This window comes from Anneissia japonica, unplaced genomic scaffold, assembly GCF_011630105.1.
Source record: "Anneissia japonica isolate Jap-2015-1 unplaced genomic scaffold, ASM1163010v1 scaffold981_len364101_cov180, whole genome shotgun sequence".
Lineage (NCBI taxonomy): Eukaryota > Metazoa > Echinodermata > Crinoidea > Comatulida > Comatulidae > Anneissia > Anneissia japonica.
This window is the reverse complement of record NW_022756110.1, coordinates 68,787-86,933: the sequence shown is the minus strand read 5'-3', so window position 1 is coordinate 86,933 and position 18,147 is coordinate 68,787. Positions and strand designations below refer to the sequence as shown.

The 18,147-nt window shown below is 33.0% G+C and overlaps 1 protein-coding gene across 2 annotated transcripts in view; it reads right to left on the bottom strand.

Moving 5' to 3' along the window:
• LOC117123993 (glyoxylate/succinic semialdehyde reductase 1-like) overlaps positions 1 to 15,271 on the bottom strand; it is a 42,388-nt gene extending 27,117 nt beyond the window's left edge. Inside the window, exons 1-8 of one of the 2 annotated variants that reach the window (XM_033270097.1) lie at positions 15,133 to 15,271; positions 15,008 to 15,044; positions 12,741 to 12,823; positions 12,066 to 12,207; positions 8,294 to 8,392; positions 5,081 to 5,263; positions 3,712 to 3,854; positions 2,634 to 2,733 (exon numbers count right to left, since the gene is read on the bottom strand). In XM_033270097.1, the coding sequence (XP_033125988.1) occupies positions 2,634 to 2,733; positions 3,712 to 3,854; positions 5,081 to 5,263; positions 8,294 to 8,392; positions 12,066 to 12,207; positions 12,741 to 12,823; positions 15,008 to 15,044; positions 15,133 to 15,209 (864 nt within the window). In that variant the 5' untranslated portion in view covers positions 15,210 to 15,271. Of the gene's footprint in view, positions 1 to 2,633; positions 2,734 to 3,711; positions 3,855 to 5,080; positions 5,264 to 8,293; positions 8,396 to 12,065; positions 12,208 to 12,740; positions 12,824 to 15,007; positions 15,045 to 15,132 lie in introns of both variants that reach the window. The other variant, XM_033270095.1, reaches the window with a different exon arrangement.
• Between the last annotated feature and the right edge of the window lie 2,876 nt (positions 15,272 to 18,147).

The following is an 18,147-nucleotide window of genomic DNA, read 5'->3' as shown; positions in this document are numbered from 1 at the left end:
GGCAGTGGAGAAGGATAGAACAAGCTTTTTCAGGAGGGCAGTACAAGCAGAGGCTATAGTCTACTACATGCTACAGTAATGGTATACTCATTTACCACAACCACTACAAATGTTAATATTTTGTTTGTCAAGCCAGCATCTACCCGCCTAAGTGGGGGGGGGGGGGGAAAGGGAGAACTTTGTCCTGATTGCCACCTCTAAGAAAACCTCATGCTATTTAATTTAATTAAGAGGGCCCCTAAACATTAGCCGACCATTTCTTAGATAAGCTTGAAGGGTTACCCTCTATGAATATGGTAAAAAAAAATAAATATAAATAAAATGATGTTAAACCAGACTGTGTCATGGATGCTAAGATACACCCTACACCACTATAGCATTCTAGTCTACACATTGCCACCATAAATGCTATGCTAGGCACTTGGATTAAATTACTATGATTCAGCAGACAGCAACTACAAAGGAAAGCAAAGCTGGGGTAAGCCCATGTTTACCCAGCAGAAATAAAGGCCTAGACAAAAGCAGAGGACAACAATGACCAATTGAGATGATCGATAATTAACAAAAGGCTGACATTGTTATGTAATAAGGTACTTACCAGGCCCTAAACATATTAGCCTACATTGCCAGCCTACCTAACCCAGAGTACGTAAACTTATTAATTATACAAAGACAGCCTACAAATACAACATGGTTTGAGGTGAATAGTAAATTCCAGTTCCCAAGGTGTTGGATGATTGGGATTACTTCTATTTGAGGCTAATTTTGCCAACTAAATAGGGTGGCTTCAATTTGAGATGGTCTTCTCGAGTTTAAGCATATTGGGCTTCAATTCGAGGTTATATGGTATTGCAAATTACTCTGTTCACATAAAATCTTCAAAATTACCTGTGTTTTATCATTTTAAAACTATAGTAAAGTCGCCTCTTCTGTGTTGGAAGGGTTTCAACTTTAGGGCAGAACCAATGACAACTTATCAAAGGAAAATGTATGACGTAACATTATGCATTATTAAACACATTTCCTGAATTATTAAAAAACATTAAGACCCAGTTGATTGAAGACATTTTATTTTTGCTCAATGTTCTTATATATTCATGCTTGATATTAAAAATAAGTATAACTACTATAATAGTACTGTAGAATAGTACTCAATTCATATTCCAATTTTATTACCCATTTGAAGTGCAGACTTCATAAACATCAATAAAAATGACGACATAAAACCCATAAATATATCAAGAGGTACAGTAAATTTTTATTGACAAATTGTTCAGGTTATGAAGCAATACATATAATAAACTTATAAAAAAATCCTATCAGAAAACTCTTAATCATGATGTGTTTAGATTTCACTGCACTTTAGTTCAGTGGTTTATCTAGAGGTGCGCAAGGGACACACACTCAAAAATAAGCTGGCGCTCTCAGTTTGCGGCCATTGGAAATGTTTGAAGCAAAAAAAATCATTCTCAACTATTTAAAAATCATGTCATATCACCCCATTTTGCGACCTAAGGTGCCCCCCAAACTTAATCATCAAGTACTCCCACTCCCACTTCCCCTTCATTGGCCCCCCTCCCATCAGCTCCTCATTACACAGTTAAGAATGAGAATAACAGCATGGTAATTCTAATGGACACTGGGATTGTATGAATTTTTAGAGGTGTTTAAGAAAAGAGAACAATGGCACCTGAGCCTAAGAAGCATTTTGAAATTACATAATTTTTCCAGATACACATATTATCCTTGTAAACATACTTGTAGTAAAATTTTAAGGTTGCGAAACTGCCCTTGTATTTAATCACTACGGGTTTATCATCTGCTGTAAAGTGTGCATTCAATTTATAAACTCATTGTCAAGGGCAATAGAGAATTTTTGTATAATGAAAAGTTGACACATTTATATTTAAGCTCTAAAGTTATTTCCATTTTCTTTTCCAAATTAAAAAAAAAACAAAGAAAAAAATAATAACGAGAAAAAAAAAAGGAAAGAGGAAGAAAAAAGAAAACAAGAGAAATTTGGGAAAAAGGGAAAAAAAGAGAAACAAAAGAGAAAAATAAAAGGAAAGGAAAAGGAAGAGAAAAGGGGGAAAAGAAGAAGGGAAGGAGAAAAGAAAGAAAAAGAAAAAATTAAAATTAAATTAAAAATAAATTAAACCCGACAACCGGCAGTGAAGTACGCCACTACACCTGCTTATAGTTCCATGATAATCAACACGATGTTTGTGGGAACTCAAGACAATAAAAATGAAGAAGTTGGAAAACTGTCCAAGCATTTTATCACTTCCGACTCTTCAGAATGAGTGAAGTGAATGCAAATATTAAGATCAATTTGTCTGTAATAATCCCGAAAATTTTGAGAGTTCTATATTCTTATGCATCAATCTCTAGAGAGCTGTCATTATCAACGTTTCCAGAGTATCAACCTTTAACAACTGACCAATCAGAACAAGTCCAGAAATACGCGCGTACCCTACAAAGACACACGTTGTCCCACAAACGCATGTGTTGCATACGTTTTTACACGGTCGGTTTGTGGGGCCTTAGCAAAAATATATCCAAGGGGCGAGGCTTAGCAAAAAATGTCAACTGGCCATTAAAAATAGGTCACGGGGAAAAATAACTTAGCTTACCTTTTCTGACGTTCTGTTCCATACTGTGACCTTGTGACCTGACTTGACCAGGTTCATTGCCATCCCTTTGCCCATTATACCAAGTCCAACAAAACCAATCCTAAAGTTAGAATCAAATGATATTAATTGTAAACAAAAAATATAATTATAACTGGAAATTAAACCGCATTGTAATACTGAAATCAATGGCCGTATGCGATTAGTCATTCTTCGTTAAACCACGCCTGCCTGCGCAGTGGTAAAATTCTACTTAACGAAGACGACTAGACAAACAGGAAACACGTAAATACTGGACAAAACAAAATCGCTGCTTGGTTACCGCGATACCTGTTAGCGTAAGCAAGGTTGTATCGGCTTATGGCAGTATGGGTTTTTCATATAAAAATGTTTTCATGCAGTTTTCTGTTAGCCTACAAATATTTATTTACTTTATGCAGGTAAATATAATTAATATTTTCTGAAATTTAATCTAAATTATATTATTGCCAATGTTGTTGCTAAAATGACCAATAAACCATGTTTGCTTTGATCATGTGGATAACTTATTGCAAATTAACAAATTCTGGTTTACGTTTACTTCCGTTGTCAATGCAGTTAATTTAGCTGAATAAAAACAATACTCAAACGAAAAATTGTTGTCAACAGAACGAACCACTCGAATGAGGCCATTATTAAACTGCACATGTCCACTCTTTTAGCCAGAATGTTTTACTGGATATTTCAAAGTATTTTCCATGACCAAGGTGAGACTCTATTAATTTTCAGGGGTGTTTAAAGTCAAAAATGGTCATTGACATTAAGAATTTTGACATCACATAATTTATCATTAAAGTGATTGCATAATAATTTGATTTATTTTTAATTAACATTTAAGTCATTTTCAGTTTAAACCAGATAAAACCAGTTAAGATCAGTGTGATACGATGGTAAACCACAGGGCCAATAATTTGGAACATTCCACATATCATAAAAATGGACTCCATAAAAAATATGTTAATTGAATATTATTTGCATAGGATATTTCTGGTTTAAACATCTCTGGGACTGATACCTAATGTTGTTGTACATAATCTCTTACCTTTTAGACGAGGGTACGATAGCTGGATGCTGTCCGTCAGCGTTATTTGTGTTGACTTGTTTGTGCTCAAATAAAATCTTGTACATTCTGTCCATATCCATTTTGGGTTTCCTTTTTGCTGGTGTTATACCTTGCTCAAATGGCTGAAGGGGAAGAAAACAAATACCACCACTTATATCACCAGTCTACTATCTAATTATTTCATAATATTTGGCAAGGACAGGCTCCTAAATATAAAATATATAGACTAAAATAGATACTTTAAATAACATAATAATATATATATATGGTGTATACTATATACATACATTATATATGATATATATAACATGATAAATATAAATATTATAAAACATGGTATAAAAAAAAAGTTTTTACAAATGTCATACTTTGACAGTAAGAAGATGTGTATTTTAAACCTTGATTTTAAATAATGTATGCTTGTAAATACATAACAAAATAAAATATTCAATCCATAATTTAATTACTTATTTTATTGTGTATATGACTTATTTATATTTGAAATGAAAGTATATTGTATGGATGTCTTTGTACTATGGAAGATAAATTTCATGTACAAAAAAATACAAAATAAATGCAAAGTTAAATGCATAATAATATAAAATATTCAATTCATACAGTAAATTAATTACATATTTTATTATTTATATGACTTATTTATATTTGAAATATTAGCATATTCTAGGGATGTCTTTCAACTATGGAAGAAGGTAACTTCATAAAATAGAAAATACAAAATAGTAATGCAAATGTTAAAAACCTAATTAGGTTTGTCTCTAAGGTATAGAAGGTGAGATAGTAAGACAACAAGATGTCTTTTAAATATTGACAATGACAGCAAAATTATAATAAATCATTTTAAAATCAAAGAACTTAAATAAAGAGCTAATAAAGAAGACACAATAACATCTCTTTTCTTTTAAAATTATTATCATTTTCTTAACAATTACATCGATTAAATTTATATGAAAATTTCCAAATGGGAAAACAACCTATTGACATTAAAACACAAATTAACAGATTCATTAAAATGCTTTTATATAATCGTTTTACATTTTTAATAATATGTTGTATTTTATATTTTATTTCCACCCGGTTATAGGTATTTTACACTGTTGGATGCAACAAAGAAATTCCAAAAATAAAAATTAAATATATATCACTGTAAAATGGACCCTCAATTTTTTTGGTAATCTATTTTAAAGGATTTGTGTAGTAAAAACTTCTATAAATTAAAGAAAACTTTTACGCAAGTTAATAATTAATTATATAGGATAACATTAACAATTTTTAATCAATATTTAAAGGATGTTTTCCAGATTAATTTTTCTACACAGCTTTAACATACCTTCTTCTTAGGTGTTTCTTTTTTGGGTGACTTGATGGGACCATCTGCGTCACGGAATTGTCGTCCTCTCTTCTTTGGGCTTTTTCTTCTGACCTCCTCCTCCAAATCATCATCTTCATCTGAAGGCTGAGTAAACTTTCGTTTCATCTTTGATTTGTCTTCACTACCACTGCTAAGTGATAACTGAAACGTAAGAAATTAAATTTATGTTAATATGGGTACTGGATGATAACTTTATTTTTTTTTAAAGAAACTAATTAATGACTCTTAATTACTATTTTTAAAGTATAGTTTTCTTGGTTAAATTTTTTATGTCTACATCAATGATGACATACTGAAATTAAATTTTTGAATAAAACAGAACCCCTATTAAGGAGAAACCTTCGGAGCCCAAAAAAGTGTCCCCTTAATAGGATGTCCCCTGAATATGGGTTGGACACTGTGTCATAATTTTCCTTCATTTTGTGGTCAAAAAGTATCCCTAAACAGGGGTGTCCCCTTAAAAGGGTGTCCCAAAAGAGGGGTTCTACTGTATAGATTTAATAAATATAGATGATTATTAATTTGGCATTACCAAAGTTGTGTTACCCTTGTCTGTGGAAAAAACATAATACAATCTTATTGTGTCATTTGTTACTTGATGTAATAAATAAAAAGAAATGAAATGAAGGTGGTGAGTATGTATAAGTCTTGACCAGACTATCAAATTTTATTAGACAAAAACATGTGACATACCTAAATATGGTCATGATGACATCACACTACCACCATATATAGGCACATTATAACTACAGTTTTTTTTGTCAAAGAAAATTTGATAATGTGAGACTGAAGTTAATTAAGCATTTCTTTTTCCTAGATCAAAAATTGACCAATACCATTGCTTTCTTGGGAATAGCACATTACTGAACTCTAATTACCTCATCTTTGAGATGCATGGCTTGAGATAGCTGCTAGCAAAGACTACATAAAAGACTTAAAGCTCTGTCTAGGCCTACACTATCAAACTCTATGTGATAAATTAATGTAATATGCCCATGTTTTGATGATATAGATATCATCATGCCCAAATATGGGCATGTCAGGCAAATTTGTCACATGAAGGTGGTAACCACAGGGGTAGCTAGGAGCACATCCATATGAGGGCGCCTGCAAAAATCTTGAATAGGAAAGCGTGACATATCGGAAAAAAAATTGGGGTCACATGGGGCTTTTCCTGGACTGTGATTGAGTATCACAAAAAAACAAACACTCGGACGATATTCTCAGATGATTTCAGATTTGGAATATGGAATTCCCACCTTCAAAAAACTTCTGGTGATATGTTTATAATATAATGTTAATGAAATACAAAAAAAAAAAATAGAAATTAACTAATTCTCATATAAACATTATGAAAATATCAAAGATTAATTTATATATTTTAAACTTAAGAAATGTTATTTTTTATGTAACTTTATAAGACTCTGGCCTAGAGCACAGGTGGGCAAAGTGCGGCCCGACAGCGATTTTTTTTTGCGTCCTGTGAAAATGAATTAAAAACCCTATGTGTGTGGCCCGCCAAGCAACATTGGCTAGAAAACACCTTGTTTTTACGGTCCGACACCGATCATGTAAAAAGTAACATTAAAACTCAGTGGTGTGAAAGTAATGCTGAGGTTTTTTGCGGGTCACTGGAAACATCAAAGTTTGGGTGCAGCCCTAGGTGTTAAATCGAAAATTCACCCTCCGACAGATTTTTATGCCCACCCCTGGCCTAGAGTGTTTGATAGGGAGGGTCTGAGCCACTCTACGCCGCAATACGAATGATGTGTTATCACATAGCCTACCAGAACATGTGCAGAGCTAACAGGGGTGGGTGTTAGGGCCTCTGGTAATCATCAACAACTGTTACAGATTTTGGGGATTAGGACCCATTATCAGGGAACTGTAATTAACAATAGGCCCTACTTTTGGCTTACATCTGACAACTGGGAGTTCATACTTGTCAGATGTGACCTTAAGCGCATCATCCCATGTAAATAATACATTTGTTTATGAAAAAGAACTTACAGATGTACAACATTTAAAGTCAGACTAAGGAGGAAAAAAATGTTGATATGTTGCATAACTTATTTTTCAAAGACACAAAAAAGTAGTTTGACGTAAAACTGGGAAACAGTGAATGAGATACAGATATTTGAATATTTAAAAACTGGGGGGGGGGGTGCGCAAAAGGTGTGAAAATGGGAGGTTACACCCCTTTTTCTATCAATTTTGAAATATTCAAAAATCTATCTCATTCACTGTTCCTAGTTTTTCCATCAAACAACTTCTTTCTATCTTAGAAAAATCAGTTCTACATTACATATCAAAACTTTCTTTTTCCTACGGAGCCTGACATCAAAAAAGAAACGATTGTCTCCAGACGTACAATTACTTCCTGTTATAACGAAAATTTTACGTAATGTGATGCACAAAGGTGGTGATAAATCGTTGTATCTTAATGCATAAATCAAAATCACTGCCTGCTTCGCTTCTTTACTTCCATTTAAATATAAGTTTTTTTTTTTTTTTTAATTAGATGAAACCTGTAACAAGGCCTTGTAAGGGAGCAATGAGAATTAGGCTAGTGAGGTTTAAGGGAAGCTTGTTAATATGAGTATTGAAAATCTTCAGGTTAAAAGATAAGGGTAAACAAGGAGAAGGTAGAGAATTCTAGAGAATCGAGGTTCGGATGATGAAAGAGTGAGAATGGGAAACGGTACGAACAAACGGAGTAAGAACTGTGTACTGACGACTAGTTTGAGTCGACGGGGTTACACGAGGAGGGTGAAATAGTGGAGGCACGATAGATTTAAGCTCTTTTATTAAGCCGATATTAAACAATTTTAGATTATTTTATGTCTAGATGCACTAAAATACGACTCTCATACCAACTGTCTCTGGCTAAAAACGATCCTAGTTGTACAGTACATGGTTAGTTTCCACAAAAATTACACTAATGAAAACAAGTCGGGCATTCACCGTCATTTGAAAGTCGAATCCTACTCCGCTCCCTGTGTGCGTGAGAGGACACACAAACGTCTGCTTATTTTTGGTGGCAGTCTTATTGGATCGTCACTAAAAACAATCCGTTGCGTGCACTTTGTGCCGTTCACCATAAAATCGTATTGACCATTAATCGAAGGGAGTGCCTGCATTTAGATGGCAGTAAAATGATAGCTTGCTTACCTTTTTCACACCCGAGAAGGCCTCCCTTGAGTAGTCCCTCATAGGCTTAGCTTTTGGGAAGACATCTTCATCATCGTCTGGATGGTATGGGGAAAGTGTCTTCTGAAACATAGATCATTGATTAAATACAAATAATAATAATAATAATAATAATACTTGTTATTATATATAGCTCCAAAATATTCCATATGTTAATGTGAAGTAATATATAGTTACACAAAAATTACATTAATTTTGCCATTAACATCTTTGAAGTCTGTAAAAACACATCAAAAAATTAACATTACTTAGAATTACATAAATAGATATTATAAATATTGATAGTAGCAATATATTAACACATGACTCTAATACAATGTAAACAATAAAATATAGTCTTCAAATCATATGGCTTTCAGGGTTGTAGATGTAGAAAGCTAAGAGTAGGTGAGTGATAACATTGGTAAACCCTAAATAAGAGTAGATTGGATGAGCAAGGGGGTGAATAAAGGTGAATGGAGGGCCATGAAATTAGCTTTAGACTGGGTGGAAAACTTCAAGGTTGGGTGGCCCTGCCCACTACAATTATATTCCTGGGCTTCAATTGACAGTAGGAATGAAGAGCACATAATATATATGTATATCAATGTAATTTATTCAATCAAACACATTTTATTCCATTAAACCATGCTCTCAATAATACTTACTGTACTAGTCATAAATGCAGGATATTTTTTGTGTAGTTTACACAGAACTTGTGTAAAAGAGAGACAATTTTTCATCCATGACAACCATATTAGATCATATGACCTTTATCTTCAAGGTCAAGTTTACTTTTATTTTGAAAAGGTCAAATGTTTCCGTTTACACTTGAATTTATGTGATTATTGGCCATAAGAAATATTTCATTATTTTGTTGAACCCAGGGTTTTGGAAATGTAGGTTGAGTAACACAATTAGCCAACTAGGCCTACTTATTACCTGAACACCATAACAATATACAGCTGTTTCAATAAACTTAGAAGCTTTTTCAATTTCTTTGTTGCCAAGGAGATTATTCCCACCACTACTGCCACCATTGTTATGAAAGCAATTATGTCTTTCAATGTTATAAAAATTATTCTAAAAATACTATAACAGATGTTTGATAATGTTAGTAATGTATCCATAATAGGACTAGTCCACTTTAAAATGGGGATGTTTTTAGTAAATATGTTTTAATGTCCTAAAATATTTTCTCACAAGATCTCACAGACAGGCTTACTAAAATAATATACTTTATAAGATTTGTGTCTGTGAGACAGAGAAATGTTTGATGAAACAATTTTTGATTGACCAGATATGCCTGAAACAAGCATGGACCATTTAAAAGTCTAATCAAACAAATAGCTGATATGATACTCTACAAGACTCTATCATATCCAATCACCTTTTGGATTAAAATTACTTGCATTACAACAAAGCTTCATCAATTCAATTAAATATTTAAAATTACATGAAAGTAATATTCATAAAATGTATAATACTCAAATGAATCTTTCACTGTAGAGGTTGGCACATAATCCAGAAATACCAAAACATTAAAATTATTAGAGTGCCTTGCATTGGATATAGCCAAAACATGGACATTCATGCAAAAACGAGTGTGCACGTCTGGAGAGATGAATCACTCAAAGCAAATTCACCGAGCTGCAGTATTTCTGCAGTTGATTGGCTGGCATCTTCTGCTTTGCAGTAATAATACACACTGAAATTAAATGATATCACTACTAAAACCAAATGGACTTTTCTACTAAGACACATCTCCTTGGTTATTGTTGCTATGGTCCCTCAAAATAATAGGGTGAAGAGTACGTAAACAGGGTGCAAAAACTAACACTTGTCTGCTCACCAATGCAAGTGAAATATAAACTTGGCAAGTGACATTCCAGCCCCACATGGGCCAGTGAAAAATCCTGCCAAAAAAAAAAAAAAAAAAAAGTCCTGCTCGAATTGTAACTGTTTTCAGCATCCACACAACACACCATAATATACTAAGTAATTCTCAAGTGAAGAAGGGAGTGGGAAGGGGTGCATGCCCGACACGGGGTGCATGCCCGACACGGGGTCCGAACAAAGACGCTAACAAGAGAATCGGTGAGGGTCTAGGAATAAAATTCCCAAATTTTGCTGTTTTAGACCACATTATTAGGGGTTGGCAATTTAAGTGCAATGTTACTTGGATTGGCAAATTATTATTATTTTTGGGCCGATGACCTCGTCGTAGGATTGGACGACTTGGGTATGGGCCTGTCCGGGGAGGGGGAAATGCCCTGCTTGCACCTTGCTGGCGTCACCACTAAAGCTCACCAATAAAATTTTTGGCTAGTGAAAATAAACTTGAAAGAGCGTATTATTTGAAGAGTCACTCGTCCAATTGGGTGAGTGTGAGCAAATGTTAATTTTACACACTGCGTATACATGCTTTTGGGAGACAACACATTTGTAAGAACACTATGCATACCTGACCGCATTCTTATTGGTCAGTTGTTAAGATTAATGTTTGATTGACACTTCTGAAAGGTCCATTATTCAACTAATAATCTAAGAGTCTAAGATTGAGTTAATAAAGTATCAGATTTCTATTAACCATCCCGCAACAATACATCATTACATTGAGAATTAATACAAACAAAAATTAATATTTAATAGTAAATTAAAAATGATTTATTTATGTCTATATAATCTTGCTTTTGAATTGCACACTAATGCTATTGAATAATTGCTTCAATGCAATCAATATGATACTTCTATTTGTATTAATCTCATAATATTGGAAAATATTAATAATGTAAAGCAATATCATATTATATTATTACTTAGACAAAATTTACTATTATTATCATGATGCTAGCAAAAACAGGCGTGATCTTACACTTGCCATTTGTATTATTAATATCAGTATTGAAGTTCTTTTATAATATTATTACTAAAATATATTATTAAATGTTATGAGATGACATAGGTAATACTTTGTTTTATGCCTAGCATGTTGAATATCTACTGTGTATTTTTTTTAGGATAGCATTTAATCATGTAATTAATTTCCATAAATAATAAACACGGATTTTACAGGGGGGAAAAAAAACACTAGATGAAATATTTCACAGGGAAAAAAAACAAAAAAAAAAAAAACAGATGGAATACACTAAATAGCAAAAGCTTAGTGATGCTATACCACCATATAAAACACCGATTTATCAGTTTATTGCATAATATGCAATACCCTGAAAAAAAATTAATTGCATATTATGCAATAACTTTAGAAAATGTTTCCAATATAGAAAATGCTAGTGACTGTACAAGCTAGGCCTAATGGTTCAACAACTAGAGCAACTGTACAGTTATCCGAGTATAGGGTTTGAATCATGGGGAAATTTTTTTTTTATACTGATGGAGGGTTCAGTTTTCCTCCTCTACAGCCAATTCACCTCACGAAGAAGGCGCATGTAGGCCTAGGCTACTACTACTCTGTTCCCACTAGGACGGAATGCAAAACGGAGACGCAACGCAACGCAATGAAATGTTCCTCAGCTATGTCGTATTCTCCCTCCTTGCGGAAAGTTAAACATGATCAGTCCGAGCCTGCAGTGGTGGCCTTAAACCTGATGGAGGCTTAAATCCCAAGAATGGTAGATATTTTCAATGTGTTTCTTGATTGGGTTGACTAGCAATGAATCAAAAGTAAGTTTGGTACAAAGTTAGTTATAAGCATTATTTTATATTAAACAGGGTTAAATTATATTTGCCATACCTTGTCTTTTTCATTCTCCTCATCTTTGATAGCCTCTTCAATAGCCTCGATGGCTTTCTGAAACTTGACCCCTTTAGCCGCCTTGCACAACGCTACCTTGTGATCCTTGTAAACCTTCAAGCTCTCAACTTTGACCCAAGCACTATCAAAAACGTAAATATAGAGGGCTTTGAAAACACAATGAATAAAATTGAAAAATGCAACAACTTTATTTAATTTCATAATCATAATGATCAACTACCTTATATGGAAATACCAAACATACATGGACTCTGACCTTGAAATTTAAGGTCAGAGTTTATATGCTTTATATTACCGTACTGTATATGGTGAACATAAATTGGTGTAGTAAAGTAGCAATTGAATTACTTTAATTAATTCTTTCAAGAAGATGAAGACAGCAACTTAATTGCAAATTATCAAGTATCAATAGTTGTGATTTTTTGTTACTTTGTTTTTACTATGGATACGAATTGTATAATAAAATAAAGTAATTCAATTACTATTCTTCTACACCAATTTATGTTCACCATTTATACTACAGTAATATAATATATATAAACTCTGACCTTATATTTCAAACTAGCAATTATTACAATGACTGTCCTTTTTTAAATGTTTTTCTTATCTTTTTATTTTTCATTATTTTGGTTTTTACACTGTACTATTACTTACTGGTCCTCTGTTCCAAAGAAGTATACAAAGAAATGTGGCTTCTTGGCTGCTGGTTTCTTTACATTCTTCCAGGGTTTAACAATCTTTAGGAGATAAGAAACAAAATATTCATAGAATTTCCACAAAATAACATGCAAATGGCTTTAATATTTACTTGCCTTAGTTGAATATCTACAGGTGTTGATTGAATGCTTTCAGAAAACTGAATCAAATTTTCAAAAATTGCATTCATTATGCACAGAGGTTATTCTGGTATAATTCCCCCCATCCTAAGCAAGTGGGCAGGAAATGGGAGCTTGCATTACTATTAGAGGGCAAATATGAGCCTTCAGGCCTAAACTACACTAGGCTAGAATAGGTTTAGTGTATGTCCTACGGGAAGTTCATTAACGTTTCGGGACAACTAGGCAGCCTAAGACTTGACCAAGTTACCATTTCAATGCTGAACATAAATGAAATTTAATGCACCTGGTGGATGGGATTATATGCAAGATATTTCTATACACAATAAACTATGGTACATTTATTGGATGGGTAGGTATGATATTTTTTTCACACTGAGGTGGTATAACTGCACCATTTTATTATTTTGAAATAGCAATGCCAATGTCTCACAACTTTTCACTTGGGGATATCCATCAGCTTAGCCTAAGCAAACTCTGTTTTTTCTAGACACATATCTTCTTTTGAGTACTTCGACAACCGAAAACACTGCAGGTTTTATGCGCTCCTATTTTCTTTTTTTTCTTTTGGTTTTAGCATTTTGTTTTCAAAGACTAGCCGATGCCCAACTCACTACAACAAAAATGTCATTCACCAGTCACATCATAGACACACTGGTAAATATGTAGAGCGAAATTCCTAGGCCTCTGCAAGTAACCCAGTGTTAGTTGCCAGGTACTCAGAAATTTTCAATTTAAATTTAAGCGAAAATGGTATCTAAAAGAATTATTTTACATGAGATCAGAAAACAGAAAAATAATAGAAATATAAATTCTTCAGGTGTTAGCCATGCAACATTGCTAAGCTAGTCAGTCTCATTGAACTATACCAGCAAGACCCAATATAGGGTGTCTCATACAGTACTAATGCTGGTTGCCTTTGACAATAGTTGGTGTGTCTCTCATTAAAAATATTATGTTTATAGGATATTTTATGTTTTACTGTAGTATACAGTAGTACATATGATGGTAACATATTCTCTGTTGTTTTCCTTCTTTTTTTTTATACAGAAAGTACATTTAACATATTTTTACTTAATTATTTGCTAAAGCAAAGAAGTTGTCAGACTTCTTCTTGTCAAAGAGTCAACAAGGATAAAGATATTGCCCTTTTATGTTATTCATCATTGCAGTTTTGAATTATTAAATAATTTATAGTAATCTTTCGGGGTCAAGATATATTGACTGTTTTACCACAAATCATCTTACTTTCAGCCAGTAACCTTTTGTTGTTCGGTAATGACCAATAAATTGATTTTTACTATGGGACACTCCAGAATGTGTGTTAAGTGTCATAATAGTATTAATACATTACATTCTAGTTGACCTTAATCTTTGCCTGTCTGTGCATACGCAGGTAGGCCTAATTTGATCGTATATATACCTGGTTAGCTGACAACACCGTCATTCTGGCAATGAATTTAATACCAATTTTACCCTGTTTTTATATGTAGGCTACACTGCTGTCTGCTGACCTGCTGTACCTTACCAATCCCAGTTTAGATAAGCTGCAAAAGGACCACCACATCATGAACCACAACTAGGCTCTAGGCATTCATCCTTCCTAACAATAACATACTCAACCAAATACTGTAGAAGGGAATGCCAGAGAGACCAGCCCCTCCCCAAATATTATTAATTATTTTTTTTGCAAAATAAATGCTAGGTATTTTTTAATGTCCTACATTGGATTAGCCTAACCCAATTCCATGACATGATGAAAAACTTACTTCTAATCTGGAAAATATACCAAAAATCAAAACATAAAAAATAGGCAACTTGTACTTGGGACATCAACAAAGATGCAAAATGTGGCCAATTTCTGATCAAATAAAAACATATTCAGAGAATGATAAGCATAATTTTAATCCATTTAAAACACGTTTATTTAAAGTGAATACAACACCAGATTCTTTATTGATGGTAACTGAAGGTCGCCGATGCCGTTCAGTACACGCATCACAACCCGAGTGTAGGCCTAGGCTAAGCAACCGGCGTCACGACAATCACCAATCAAAGTAGCAACGTGTAGAAGAATCGACTTACCCGGCCAGGCCACGCTGGGAAACTGCTCATCTTGGCCCTGTAAAGATAAAGAGAACCATAGCCGATTTTATTTCAGTAAATTTGCAAACTACAAGAGGTAGTAATTACATTTTGTTCTAACTTACCACACAAGATCTCCAATACCAAAACCAGAGTCGGTTTTTTGTTCATCTTGACTACCTGATTTCTGTTCTTCCGCCATTATCGCTAGCGTTAGTTTTCAATTTTTAAGCGTGGGTCGAGCGCCACCTATAGTTGCAATTAAGATTCAAATTATCGCCGCCGTCGCGCCTGAACGATAAAAAAATCAAGTTGTGATATCAACAAATATTTATATAGCGCCATCTACAATACGATGCCGCCTAACTTTTCTTTGCAGTATCAACTGAACTTTAACAAAAAGTGCATTTTACTTTCTTTCAAATTGTCTCAATCGGTAATTACGTCACATAATATTCTCAAAATATTGCACAATTTAATATTTATTTCATTTGTAAATTAATTTAATAAGCTTTATCACTGGAAAGTCTACCATGTAATAAACAGAAAAAATAAAATTTTATTACAAGTAATATTAAATAATATGATCATTATCATTATAATCATCATCTTCATTATCATTATTGTCATCATCTTCAGTATCATTATTGCCATCATCATAATCATCATTATCATCATCATCTGGTATTTTCATGATTGCTTTTTTTTCTTGTTTTTTATGTGACTGATATAAATTATTCTGTTTATAGTACTTTTTTAATAATTATTTTAATTTATTGATAATTATGAATATTGGGGTTTTTTTTATGTTTTTAATCATATTTTTTCCTATAGTACTGTATATGTATTCTTGATTGTTTTAATTTGTTTTACTGTTTTTAATTTGACTGAATTGTAAATTGTTCTGTTTATCATACTTTTTATGATTTTAATTCTTTTTAATGTTTTAATCATATTGTTTATGTTTCCTATTGTATATCCTTGATAGTTTTAAATTTGTTCTGTTTTTAATGAGACCAAATTGTCAATTGATACTACAATTCAGCTCTTTGGGCTGCTATTGTACAAATGATAAATAAATAAATAAAATAAATAATCATCTTCATCATCACAATCCTCTTCATTATTTTCATCAACATCATCATTATTTTTATCCTCATTTTCAGCTTGTTCCTCTAAAAGTGAAATTATTAGGAGTGACCCTATATCTAGGATGCCATGTATTAAGGACAATCTTATCTTTCCATCATAATAATAATTATCAAAATCATCATCGTAAGGCCAGAAAAAATAAATTATTGTGTTGGCCATGTTTTTGGAAAATCCACAAAATGGGTAGGTCGGTAGGAAAAGTTTCTTTTTTTAAATTTAACCAATAATGTGTTTATGCTTAAAAAGTAGAAAATACACAAAAACTCAACAAATAGCATTTAAAATCTATATTGAAGAGCAAAACGGTCGCATAACACTGTGGCATCGCCTACCATCCAGCAAAATAGGCCTATTCCAGCATTTTTTAGCTCATCAAAAAATATTTTTCGTTGTAGACAAAAAAAAAACGAAAATGCTGAACCTCAATTTCATACATTTTGGGTCAGTCGGGTGTGGCCAACACAATAGTTTTTATTTGGCCTAATCATCAAAATCATCATCATCATCACCATCTTGCTCCAGAATGTAGTATCATTCCAGAAGATATTCCTTCACAATTTGAGCCCATTTGTGACCCAAGGTCATAAAAGGGCTGTAAACTCGCACTGCGCTGTATTGAGAAACAAGCCTCAACAGCCAGAATAGGGCGTAAAATGTGAATTTTGTGTGAATTGGGATTTTGTGTAATAAATAAAGTGTAACTATTATTCTTACTATTCCTGAAGTTCGAGTTTAAAATTCCAACTGTAAAATGTAAAATTTAGCCATTTTGGAATGGGAGTTAGTGAAAAATGAATAGAAACCTGCCGAAAATAAAGGCATTTTTCTCAAAACTTGATTTAAGAAAGTTGACAAGATGACAATTATTCAAACGGTCTTAACTTTGCTTCCAAACACCCGATTGAGTTCATTTAACTGTCATTTTAAAGTAAATGATATGTCTGAGGATGGGCTTACAGCCCTTTTAGGATCTTGGGCCACATTTATACAGCTGTTGGTGAAATATGTTTTCTACCATGTCAATACTCATGACTTTAATATGTTGTTTGTTTTGGTGATAATTTTATATTTCTAATTTGTTCATAATAAACTGGCTTGACTCGGCCAACTTTGCGGCATCACATATAGAACTGTTGGGTTCAAGAGGTCAAACCAATTCTGAATGTCCTTGAAAACATAGAAAAATTAACTAATTTGTTCTGCCTTTTACGTCATGTCATTTTTATTCTGAAAACTTATATTATCCCCGTCATTAGTCACTCAAACGTCATGTCTATCATGTTGACACAGAATGACATCTAAACAATAAATTCATCGTAAACAGATTTTAAATTTTCATTTTAATAATCAATACAAAAAATCATTGTAATTTTGCACATCATAACAAATTATTTAATCAAGTACTCTTCAGAAAAACCAACGGACGGATCATTCGAAAATATCATTACAACAATAAAATAGTTACTGTACAATCTTTGAATTCTATTTACAGTTTGAAAATTTACAGTAATTGGCCTCAATTGGAGGTTTGACAAAATATTATATTTTTTTAATTTTATAATTAAAGTCAAGGTGATACACTCCTATACATAGGGTGAGATGCTCCTATACAAAATGTAGCTCGTCATTTAGGTATAACTTTTGAATGATTTATTTATATATATAAAACAAACAATAAGAATATAAATATCAATAACATTTGAGGCTTGCCATTCCAAAACTAGCACACTGTTGCTAATTGATGCACTACTTTATACTACTTTAGCACAAAGAAGCTGTAATACTTTCACTCATAACTTTGGCAATATGAAGCTGATTCCAGTAAATGACCAAGTGGCGGCTCGGATATATTTTCTGGGGGGGGGGCTAAATTGTCTGACAGGGGGACTTGAGCTCGTAGACTCGAGCCTCCCAAATGAGATTTTTTTTTTTTTATGAATGGCAACCTCTGGATGGCCGGAAATGGCACTCTCAGACTGACAGACTTG